The sequence below is a fragment of the Prenolepis imparis genome, unplaced genomic scaffold (genome assembly GCF_030444845.1).
Source record: "Prenolepis imparis isolate NDT839.2.m4 unplaced genomic scaffold, iyPreImpa1.0 SCAF_2, whole genome shotgun sequence".
NCBI lineage: Eukaryota > Metazoa > Arthropoda > Insecta > Hymenoptera > Formicidae > Prenolepis > Prenolepis imparis.
Window position 1 is genome coordinate 3,015,651 of NW_028141160.1, and position 12,970 is coordinate 3,028,620.

A 12,970-nucleotide genomic window follows, 5' to 3' on the forward strand; every position below is an offset into this window, starting at 1 on the left:
GGATGTTAAGTTGTGTCGGTATATTACATTAGCTCCTAGAATTGCGTAGGGCACTTCCGCAACTAGACAAACACAGTGGATTGGTCGCCGGAGACCAAAATCGAGTGCCAATGCACGCTCGCCAAATGTCATGATGTGTGAACCATTGGCTGCGTACAGTGGTCCCTGAGCTATCTTTGGATCTGACGGACGTGGTGGCACTACTGATACATCCGTTCCTGTATCTATTAAGAAACGGAGTCCAGTTTTTCTATCTGTAACAAAAAGTCGGCGAGAGGAATTAGTGCCGTCCATTGTCGCCGCTGCCAATGGCGGCTGTTTTAGTTTAACGCTTTTTGTTCCTCCGGTTTCTTCTGCTTCCAAGTACAGGATTCTTCGCATTTTTTTGCTTGCTCTTTGAACCTCCGATGATAATAGCAAACCTTAGCTCCACGTGAAGAATCTCTTGATGCTGCCCTTGAGTGTGAACGATAACGTGCGCGTGAGCGTGATGTGTCGGTTTTATCCAATCGCTTCTGCATCTCGTCAAGTTGTTTGGTGATTTCTGCTAATTGGCTAGCAAGACTGTCTCTTGGTTTCTGGATTGCCATCAACTCTTGACCTGAATCTGCCGGTCGGTGTTCTATAATTTTATCTGCGACTGCGGCCAATGCATACACATCCCCTGGTACTACCTGTAAGGTCATGCGTACATCGTTAAGTAAGTATTCAAGGAAGAGAGTCTTTAGATCTTCGTTGTCGAATCTTCCGTGGCCTGCGAGTGATTTCATTTCTGTCAGAAGTCTTGAAGGCCTTTTTCCTTTAATCGATAATCCTGACAATAATTTTCTTAACTCCTGTCTTCTTGTTAACGAATAATGCTCTATTAATAGCGATTTCAATGTTTCGTAACGATTTCTAGGAGGAAGTCCCGCGATTGCGTTGCTCATACCGTCGTATACTTCGTTGTCTAAGCTGGCTATCAATGCACTGAATTTGTCCAACTCAGAAGTATCTCGCGCCATAAATTCGTTGTCGGCGATCTCAAACCATGCTTTTATATTATTACCCGGCTTGAATTTACGTAATTTGACTCTGGACTCGACGTACCTGATTGGTCCCGTAAATCCTGTCATGCGTGTTGGCGTGTATGCCTGTTCGTATGTTACCTGCCTCGGTGGATACGTAGACACTCCTGGCATTCCCGTCATCGTCGTACCTATGCGTTGTATCGCTGGGTCCGTCTTGTGTTCGTCGCTTCTTTCGGTGAGGTTATCGTTGCCACTTGCGTTGTCTTCTTGTCCGTCCTGCTTATAACGTTCGCCGTCCTCGGCCCTCTGCGTGCTTTCTTTTTTCATCGTTCCTTTTGTTGGTTGTGATGGATTGTACTGGAAACTGGATCCTTTTATCACACATGAGCACGTGCTAGCGTTTTCTTTTTCGCCTTTGTTGACGTTACTTTTTTACTGCTTTCGCTAATCGACTACTCTCCCAGAACGTCGGGGTCACCACTGTGGGGTTTGTTGTGTTCTTTTATACGTAATGAAGGAGAATAGCCGCTCTAACATATATTTGTTTATTGTGTATTCTTCCAACGGCTTCTTGGTGCGTAGCCATTACTTACATGAACTATGCTAAGTCTAGAAAGTGAACTCAGAGTTGTACATGGAGGGGAACACACCGATGGTGCTGCTACACGTCCCCTGAACCGCGATGGCCGCTCTCATGTTTCTCTCTGGTCGTACACTGTGTTACACAGTGTCGCCTGTGTACATAGCTGGAAACCACCCTATATCTTCTCTCTGTTATAGCCATGAAGAATAGAGATAAGGAGGCCGAACTAGCATGGAGGAATTTTCGAAAAGTGCGACAGAATGCCAAGCCTAAATGTAGTTTATTAATGCTCCGCAAGGTTGCGCTTTTGCCTCACGGGACTCACACGTACACGGTGGACTTCTGTGTTAGTCATTCTCTATCCTTCTTACTATATATATAATATATATATACTTTAGTTATTTTTTTAAATTAAATTATTTTATTATGGCAAACAATTACATTGAGACAACGCAATTCATTTCTTAGGCATAATTTAACAAAAACGATTATTTTTAGTGATCAGTAAATGTATCTGCATATAATTATATATAAGTTCTTTATGTTTTATAAATTTATATTATTACTTACTATTTATTATTATGTTCAAATTTTAAATGTATATGCAAATAATTATACAAGTTATTTATGTTTTTATGAATATAATTTATATTACTATTATATACTTATTACTATATTATATGTGTACTTATTATTTATGTTTAAATTTTATATTTAAATACATTTTTTTAATACATTTGTACACGCGCGCTTATAGTGCTCTAGTTATCTAGTATATTAAAATGTATAATTTTTTTACATTATTTTGTAACTAAAAACTAGAAAATATAATTGTGCATTTAAAAAAATGCAGTTTATTTATTCAAATTTCCTGGTCTTTGGTCGATGGGGCGGGGCTTAAATCTCAAAGATGTTGGATTCATGACGATGCACAGAAATCATATAGGGAAAGTGGGGGACTAGCAGTCCATATTTTTATAGTCAAAGGCGCCAAGTGTCAGGGTGCAAACCCATGGAGCGAAACGGCGTACGCAGAAAATCGCGGAACGAAAGCTTCGACCAATCACAAGCATTTCGTGATTTTCAGCGACTTTCCGTGGTTTTCAGCGGATAACTTTTGTCCGCAGAACGGCAGAACTGCGCAATACGCAATTCCATGTACATGTGTTCAATATTGCGAGGTTAAGTATCTCGAAGTGTCAATATACACAACACAACGAATAAAACGAATATGAATATTACCTGGCAGTTATTATTATTTTATAATTTGCTGAAGACTTTTGTGGATTAACAGTTCGCTAACACTATGTAAATCGGAGATATTTTTAGGAGCGGTGTGCGTGCCACATTCGCAACATACGTTACGCGAAATCACATCCCGAGGTACCCATGGAGCGGAATGAGCAAAGCGTAACGACTAGTATGTCCCAATAATTACTTTTTAATCATTCTATTTACAAGTAATTATTATAATCATGTTTCTAAATGTTACATTTAATGGGTTTTCTGTTAGAAATATTTAATTTAATGCTTAAAACATTGAAATAAAGTTTGAACATATTTTAAATGAAGACTCGTGATTGGTCGCACGCAATCCGCGCTGCTCGTTACGCTTCATGAGTACATAGGGATCGTGAATCCGCGCAACGAAAATAGCGGAATGCCTGTGATTGGTCGAGGCTCTCGTTCCGCGATTTTCTGCGTACGCCGTTCCGCTCCATCGGTTTGCACCCTCATTGCTTTCAAATATCAAAAGCCAACAGAAAATAAGAAAAAATATAAATTTTATAAATAAATTTTATATGGTTCAATGTTGTTGCATATGCGGTGTGGAACATAAAAGCAATGTGTATCGATCATTTCACACGTAAGTCATTAAAATATTTTGAAATACAATAATTGTTTTATACAATATAATTATGTTGTTCGAAGATGATAATTTAATTCGATATGAATCAATTTTTTCAGTTTTCTCAAAAATGAAGATGTAAAAAAACAATGGTTTTCAGCTATTGGGAAAAAAGTAACATATAAGGTATTAATTTTATTGTTATAAATAAAAATACACACATATATATATATATATTTTATAAATAATATATATATACGTTTGCATAGTAACAGTAATAAAATATATTTTTTTTATAAACTTAAATATAATATAGGTATATATAAAGCTGTTTGGATAATGTTTATATATAAGTTTTTATTTAACTTTCGAAAACAATAATGACAATTAATGAATTTTTTTATATATGTTTTATATATATTTTTACATTTAAGATCCTACACAATAGAGGAAATATTAAAAATAAATATTAAATATTAAAAATAAGAATTATTTTAAAATAATATATAAAATCAAAAAACTCTGATATACAAATAGAAAATCGACCATAAAGAGCTAGTAAAATAGTAAGGCTCCTAGATACTAGTCTTTTTTACTCAAATTTGTATTTGTATATCAAAGTCTTTTCGATTTAAATATTTTAAAATAATTCCTATTCCTAATATTTAATTTTTAATTTTTCTCTATTGTGCGCAGGGCCGTAATTTTGAGATTATTAACCGTGCATACTGGTATGCAGATACGTCATAAGTCACGCCCACTAGAAGAAGACAGCAAGCCAGGTCAATTCATGCTATCTTTTTCCCTCAGGAGGATGCCTCCACTCCCGATTCCACAGCCTCATGAGCAGTCTATATATATGAATATGTCTGCATGTACATAAGGAGTTAGCAGTCTAGTTTATATATATAGATGTTCGTGGTGGGAACTCATGAAATTGATTAACCATTACCACTATATGTATTCTTGGTTTTGTTTTTCCAGCTTGTTAATAGGAAACAACGTTAATACGGATAATTATTATGCATTTGCGAAACTCTTTAACGTAGCGAGTCTCATCATTATATGATTTTTGTTCCTATCACATTCTACGTGCAAACTACTTAATGTTCAGTCACGTTGTTTGTAATTTCGTTTATTATTTTCTATGTAACGTCACTGATTCTGTTAATCTTTTCACCTTTTATATAAGTCTGCTGATTTTGATGTTTTTTTTTGTACGCTGAGGATGGTCCAAAAAAGGACCGAAACGTTCGCTAGCATATTTTTGTACAATGTCAGCAAGGTCTGTAGATTGACGGGCGGAACAGGGAAGGTCTTCCCACTCGTTTCACACACGTGGAACTAAAATGGCGGCCGCTAGATGCCAGATGTTCAAACTATAGTTTCTTTGCTCCCTGTCAGTTTAAAAAAGAGGTTAAGGATAAACAGGAGTTCTTCAAAAAGTTAAGGTTTGTTCTTTATTGCTGAACTTTCTGCACTAGTGTAAACTAGTGACACCAAAGCGTTCTTTATTGCAGTGCAAGATAGCACTGGTCCGTTCTTTATTGCAGTGCAACGAAATTTAGTGCAACAGTTCACTGTACTCGTTGCACTGGGTCTTGAGGAAGAACAAGCAGTGCAGGAACTGATAAGTTCAATAATGGTGGCGAATTTAATTTTATAAATAGTAATAGAAAGTAAAGTTCTGCACAAAATAGGGAAAATATTGAAAATAAATATTAAATATTAAAAATAGAAATTATATAAAAATAAAAGCTAATTTTGTGTATATAAATTTTTTGAAGAAATTTAATTAAAAAATAAAGAAAAATTAAAAATTAATGTATTATATTGACTTTTGAGGACGGACAGAATTTAAAGTTCTTTATAAAAAGATTGATTTTAATTGTGATACTGTAAATTGTACTGTGTAGCAAATAAATCAATATTTATTAAATTACATGAAGATGCAAATATGAATAACATTGAAAACAATATAGAAGAAAATATACAAGAAAATGAAAATGATAAAGAAAATACAGAAATATTTGCATAGACGGATGCTAGTATCAAATTATTTTTATGTTTATATAAAGAAAAAATTAATTTAGTTATAACTAGAAAAATTAAAAATAAAAGAGTCTTATGGCATAAAATATCAGGCATTAGATTTAGATCTTCATCTGAAGAATCTAATAATTCATTTATTATTACGTAATGCGCCATGTTGATCACTGCACTAAATGACACTGAAACGTTCTTTATACTTGTTTATACCAGCTTGTCCCCGCTTGCACTAGTTTAGTTCAGTGCAGTGCACTGTAAACTCAGTGCAGCAATAAAGAACAAACCTTTTAATATGATTGAAATTACATCGAAAAATGATAAAATAAAAAGAATTAAATGTATTGGAACTAACCTAACCTAACCTAACCTGAATCACTCACAACTCACAACCGGGTGCCCACTACTATCACTCTTTACTTTTCTCGTATGACACACACTCACACATACTTCGTGGATCCAAAATGGCGGCTCATGCGAAGACCTTCCCTGTTCCGCCTGTCAATCTACGGACCTTGAATGTCAATAGTGATATAAGGCGGGTTCTAACCCAGGTCCTCTGAGAGGGGCGCGGGGCGAGGGGGATCTGCGGCGCGGGGGAATGACGCCACGCGAGGATCCGCGAAAAACCGCGTGGAGCTTCGTGGGCGAGGGGTCCGCGGGGAGGGGAATCCGCGAAAGACTACGTGCGGAGTCTGCGGGAAGAGGGAAACGCGAGGCTAGGGACCGCGAGCTACAGGAAGAAGGGACTGCGAGGTACGCGAAGGAGCATGCAAGCAAAGATAACGGAGGAGGGAGAACTCGGAGTATCTTCCTCCCCACACAGATTTTTATAAAAGAGCAAAAGATAGATATATTAACTCTACATCAGATTATCTTCTCGCACAGGCTGGGCATAAAGAATCGTTGTACTTCGAACTTTATGGTTCCTCTTTCTCCTCTAAACCATGGTTTTCTGCGGTTGGGTTGGGACGAGCTGATTGTACTGACCGGTAGAATAAGGTCTAACCATTATAATTTGAATGGCAGTCTTTTCAGATGTGGAATCGTCAATTCGCCGGGTTGTGAGTGTGGGGCTGCTTTGCAGGATATAGAATATGTCTTGTGGGACTGCCCCACCGTTGAAGTTGGTCGTGGCGCTCTCCTGAGCTCCCTTCGTCGCGGCCTAGGCTACGGGCCTCTTTACAATATTTTTGCATTACTAAAATTCCCTTCATATAAAGTCCTATCACCTTTGATCGCTTTTCTGCAAAAGAATGATATAATGATCTGATCGGATTGACTGAGGATGGGGATTTGGCTTTGCTTTGCTTGTTGGTGTGGGCATGCATGAGGACGTTGCATTTCCTGTCTCTTGGGCATGAGCATCTGCAAAGCATATATAAGGAATGGAAACAGAGAATAGTGAGATGACCACTGATGTTTGCTGACTCTTGCAGAGGAAAATCTGGCAGCATAAGCAGAAATCACATCTACTAAGTGCCATCGAAATTGAAGAAGAAGAAGAAGCAAAGATAACGCGAAAGAGATAGCGTGAAGCGCACGCGAGAGAGATGTCGCGGCAAAGTATGCAAAGAAGAGAGATAGGACGACAAGGCGAGAAAGAGATATCGCGGCGAGATGACACAATGGGAAAAGGAGAGGAATTTTTAAGTACATATTATTTTAATATTAATAATAATTTAATTAATAATGTGTATTTATATGTGCATGTGTGTGCATGTGCGCGCGCGCGCGCGTGTGTGTGTGACTGTGTGTGTCTGTGTGTAAAATGTAAAAAATTATAATATAAAATTTAAAATTTAAAATATGTAAAATATAAAATATAAGAATATAATATAAGAATATAAGAATATAAAATATAAGAATGTAAAAGTGTTGCGGCTGCGAGGCGGCGTGGCGGCCGCCCGCGGCTGTGCCGACGATGGTGGGGCGGCAGGCTGAGTTGTGGCCGGGCGGGACTCCTGCGTAACACGGAAAAAAGATTAATAATCTTAAAATTTTTTTTTATTATAAAGGACCAAAGGCTCAAAGTTCGATAATAGTGCCTATGATACGTGTATTATCGAACTTTGAGCCTTTTTGGAACAAAAACAGCTCATAGGATTGACTTGTGACAATGGTAACTTTTGATCAGCATTACTTGAAGTACAAAATGGCAAAGTTTCAGCCAATTTTACCGAAAGCCATTTTCCATAAGGTTTGTGCGGGGTCCTTTATAAAGAAATACTCACTAGACCCATAATTCTTTCCTGACAGGTTTGGGAGGATATAGTTCCTCCCTGAATAACTTGCGGAGGCCAAAAACATCATCCCACTACGCTTCATACAGGGTATTTACGACAACTAATCGGATTTCTGATCGGACTGAGCAGTGGCACTCAATCGATAGACTTTAAAAATTTCCCTAGTCCAGGAAAAAATCGAGATCCGGATCCATGTTGTCTCAGCAGTGATCGGGTTAGATTAGCAGCATCGAAAAAAAAATAATGCTTAATAAAATATTCATATAATCAAAAGTTGTTATATAATAATATAAAATATAAAAGGTACGTTGTTATTTCTCTAATAATTAACGTTGTTGTGTTCTTGAAATATATATTAATAACCGAATGTATTTTGCTACTATAAAAGTGTAAAAGAAAAAACAAATAAATTGTAACCTCACTTTACTTTCATCATTTATTAAAGTGAATTTATTTAAATAAAGTTATATATATATATATATAATTAAAACAATATTTTTCATAAATAATTTTAATTCTAGGATAAAAAAACTACGATAATGAATTCACATGAAGAGCAAAATGTTATGGAGCAAGATGTTAAGAGCAAAATCAATTTGGTATGTGTATACTATAAAATTGCAAATTATTTTATTTTGTTATTATTGATGCATAAATATTGAGTCAAATATTATTCGTGTAATTCTAAATATGACAATATATAGGTTGTTCCATTGCACATATACTTAAAGCAAAACATTACTAAGAAAATATTTGAAGTAACAGCTGTGTTTGGGTAGGAAAAATTTTCTTTCGCTAAATAAAAATTTATAATAAAAAAATTATTTCTCTTTTAAAAGATAATTTTTTGAATTAAATAGTCTTTTATTTTAAAACATTTTTTATATTTTTTATAAAATAATATATACTTTGCACTCAAAATTTTTTTTCTTAATATATAATATAGTATATAATATTATTGCATTATTTTAATAATTTTTGTTTTTTTTACAGAAAATTGCAGATATCAGTGGAACATTCAAACTACTAAACTTTTAATAGAAGAGGTTAGAAATAATATGGCCCTGTTAAATAACAAAAATTGTCTACAAAAAAATATATGGAGGAGAATTGCAAACAAATTTATTGAAAAAGGTTATAACGTAATAGAAGAACAATGTAATGGTAAATGGAAAAATTTAAAACGAAAATATAAAAGTGTACGAGATCTAAATAATCAAACGGGTAGAGATGGAGAATCTTGGGAATTCTTTGATATGATTGATGATTTTATTAATACGAGACCTGAAATAGCACCTGCATCAATTGCTTCTAGCTCACATGGATTTAGGATAAGACAATTAAGTCCATCTACAGAGCAAAATGAAGAATCTAATGAAAATGACTCTGTAGCAGTCAATACTAATTTTTATGATGTAAGACGAAATAAAAAAAAACGGCGAAGAAGTGATGAACCTCAATGGCTCAAAACACTCTACAAACAAAGAGAGGTCGATCATCAAAACAATATAAAAATGCAAAAGAAATTTCTGAAGTTATTCAAAAAAAGCTTACAAAAAAATAACGCAGAATAAAAACAATAGAATTATCTAACAATAAGATTTAGTCTATATCAGTAAATGAAAGGATTTTTTATTTTTGTTTTGATGAAGTATTTTTTAATTTTTGCAATAATTAAACTGTGATGTAAAGAGACTATTAATTATTAAACAAATTATATGTGATTAGACAAATCTTTAAAATATTAAAAAATATTAAGTTATTTTTAGTTCTAATTTATTTTATTTTTTATTTAGTTTCTAGTTTATTATTTTTCATGCTACTTTATAATTACATTAATTAGTATTACATGTGATTATTTTTTTTATGTAAGAAAACATTAGTAATTAACGTTCATTTTTTTTATATCAGTAAATGAAAAGATTTTTCATTTTTGTTTTGTTTGAAGTATTTTTTGATTTTTGCAATAATTAACTGTGATGAAAAGAGACTGTTAATTATTAAACAAATTAAAATTATTAAACAAATTAAAATATGTGATTAGACAAATCTTTAAAATATTTAAAAATATAAAATTATTTTTAGTTTTAGTTTTTTATTTAATTTCTAATTTAGTTTCTAGTTTATTATTTCTCATGCTAATTTATAATTACATTAAATGTTAATGATTTAGATATATAGAATTGCCAAATAAGATTAAAAATCAAATGTTTATGATTATTGAATATTATACGAGGGTGGTTTGAAAAGTCCGTGCAAAAATGAAAACTACTTAATTTTTCGGGATAAACTTTTTTTATTTTTCAACGTAGTCTCCTTTTAGGCTTATACACTTCGTCCAACGCTGCTCCAGTTTGTTGATCCCTTCCAAATAATAAGATTGGTCCAACTCTGCAAAATAGGCACTTGTTTCCGCAATCACCTCCTCGTTTGAATAAAATGTTTCCCCCCAGCCATTTCTTCATATTGGGGAACAAGTAGTAGTCCGAGGGAGCCAAATCTGGAGAATAGGGGGGATGCGGAACGAGTTGGAACCTTAATTCCATCAATTTTGCGGCTACAACTACAGATGAGTGAGCTGGTGCGTTGTCGTGATGGAAAAGGACTTTTTTGTGGGCCAATCGTGGACGTTTTTCTTGCAGCTCGGTTTTCAAACGGTCCAATAACGATGAATAATATGCACCTGTAATAGTTTTACCCTTTTCCAAATAGTCGATGAGGATTATTCCTTGCGAATCCCAAAAGACAGTCGCCATAACTTTCCCGGCCGAAAAAACGGTTTTCGCCTTCTTTGGTGCAGACTCCCCGCTGGCAACCCATTGTTTGGACTGTTCTTTGTCTCAGGCGTGTAGTGGTGTATCCATGTTTCGTCCACAGTGACGAAACGATGCTTAAAGTCCTGTGGATTCCGCTGAAACAGCTGCAAACCGTCCTTGGAACACCTCACACGATTTCGTTTTTGGTCAACTGTGAGCAATCGCGGCACCCATCTTGCGGATAGTTTTTTCATGCCCAAATGTTGATGCAAAATATTATGTACCCGTTCACTCGAGATGCCCACAGCACTAGCAATCTCGCGCACCTTCACTCTTCTATCATCCATCACCATATCATGGATTTTATCAATGATTTCTGGAGTAGTGACCTCAATAGGGCGTCCAGAACGTTCAGCGTCACTTGTGCTCATATGGCCACTCCGAAAATTTTGAAACCACTTATAAACTGTTCTAATCGAAGGTGCAGATTCACCATAATGTTTATCAAGCTTCTCCTTAGTCTTCTGAGGCGATTTGCCTTTCATAAAGTAATGTTTTATCAACACACGAAATTCTCTTTCATCCATTTTTTGGAAATCACTCGACTTTCTCGATTCAAACAAACGCCAAACACAGAGAAATAGACCGATCTGGCTGAAACTTGGTGTGTGTTCTTCTAAGAGATGCTACTAACTAAAAATAATCCCGATACGCACCAGTGGTGCCATCTCTCTGACTTTGCACGGACTTTTCAAACCACCCTCGTATGTATATTGAAGATTAATACAACTTATTTTATATTAAACCAAAGATTAATGTTAAGTTACAATATAGTTTTAACTGCTATCTTAGGTATTTTGTATATTATACGTACATAATATATTGCATTATACATAAATATGTATCTTCATATTTTAAATAATAAAATTTGTTTGTCTTGTGTATTATATATAATACAATAATATATACATAATATGTACAAAATATATACATAATAATTGCTATTATAATAATAAATGTGCAATAATATCTCTTTTCTCATCAGGTCTAATAACTGCATAATTATGATTATTGTTATTATTTATATTTTCCATTTCCATGTCAAATGGTTCATCCTCATTATCAATGCAAATATTATGTAAAATACAACATGCAAGTACAACTAATGGTATCATTTCTGTATTATACATATATACATATTTTAATTTGCGAAATCGTCCTTTTAACATTCCAAATATTCTTTCAATAATAACACGCGTTTTGGATAATTTTGTATTATAATTACGTTGCATATTATTTAAGTGACCATTGTCGATATGGAGTGAGCATGTAATGCGATAATGGATACGCAGAGTCAGCAATAAGTGACTATTTTGTGGAAAGTATCTTTCTATATCTTGATCTATCATATTTTTAATATCGCTTAGCCGCCAAACTCGAGCATCATGAACACTGCCACAAATTCCAATAAAAACATCCATAAATTTTATTTTATTATTACAAATACCTTGTAGTAATATAGAATGGAATCCTTTTCTATTTATATAACTGTTTGGATATTCAGTAGGAGCACTGATGGGAATATGGCAGCCATCAATGACACCTACTATACCAGGAAAGTTACTAATAGCAGCAAATTCTTCTTGTATATTATATATTTCATGAACTTGTGGCCATTTAATATAATTTTGCACATGTTGCTCAAGTACGTAAGCTACATTAAAAACACATCTCCATATAGTGTCTTTAGATACTCCAAATCGATCTGCAACAGACCTGAAATACGAAAACATTTTCAATGCAGCAACAAAAACTTAAAAATAATCCCTTTCTAAAAAAGGCATGTTATTGATTCTCGAATGTATCGAAGTGTATTGTTGCTTCTTTTCCGCGGAAGTGATTGGTTCTTACGCTGATCATCGTGTCGCATGCTTCGTAGTGTTTGATCGTCAAGATTATTTTGACAGTTTCGAGTCAAATTGGTTAAGGTATTAAAAGTGTGCAAATTGTGCAGGAATTTTTATAAAGAATAAGGTAAATAATAATTATATATAAATTATTTGTTGCGTAATATATAACATACATATTTATTATATATATAATATATATATGTATATATATAATATATATTTATTTAGGTAATAAAAGTATGTTATCTAAATGTATGCTATATTGTATTAATTAGCCAGCTGTCGAGCAGAGTCGCACCGAGAGACAAGACAGAAAGAAAAGAAAGAAGAAGAAGAGAAAAAGAGAGGAAAGGAAGAAGAGAAAAGAGAAAGAAAAAAAGAGGAAGAGATGAACAAAAAAAAAGTATAGATGTAGGTTGCTTTCTCCATTTAGCAACACAATCCGACACAAGCGTCATTCTATCTTTGTTTCTACATTCTATGTGAATAAAGTTAGAATGACGCTTGTGTCGACTTGTGTTGTTAAATTGAAAACACTCATATTTATCACACGTGTATACATATATATTA

General features: G+C 34.2%; 1 protein-coding gene and 1 pseudogene across 1 annotated transcript; one reads left to right on the plus strand and one right to left on the minus strand.

The window, feature by feature from the left end:
• Positions 1-3,438: 3,438 nt before the first annotated feature.
• Positions 3,439-9,308, plus strand: LOC145947964 (uncharacterized). Its single transcript, XM_083057733.1, has 2 exons — positions 3,439-3,460; positions 8,728-9,308. Exons 1-2 carry the CDS (start codon positions 3,439-3,441, stop codon positions 9,306-9,308), a joined length of 603 nt encoding a protein of 200 aa, XP_082913859.1.
• A 1,123-nt stretch (positions 9,309-10,431) lies between these two features.
• On the minus strand, positions 10,432-11,105 carry LOC145948865 (protein GVQW3-like; annotated as a pseudogene).
• Between the last annotated feature and the right edge of the window lie 1,865 nt (positions 11,106-12,970).

Coding starts and splice junctions, on each gene's coding strand:
- LOC145947964 (XM_083057733.1), top strand. CDS start 3,439: ATGTGTATCGATCATTTCACAC. Junction 3,461..8,727: donor GTGTATCGATCATTTCACAC/GTAAGTCATTAA, acceptor TTTTTTTTACAG/AAAATTGCAGATATCAGTGG.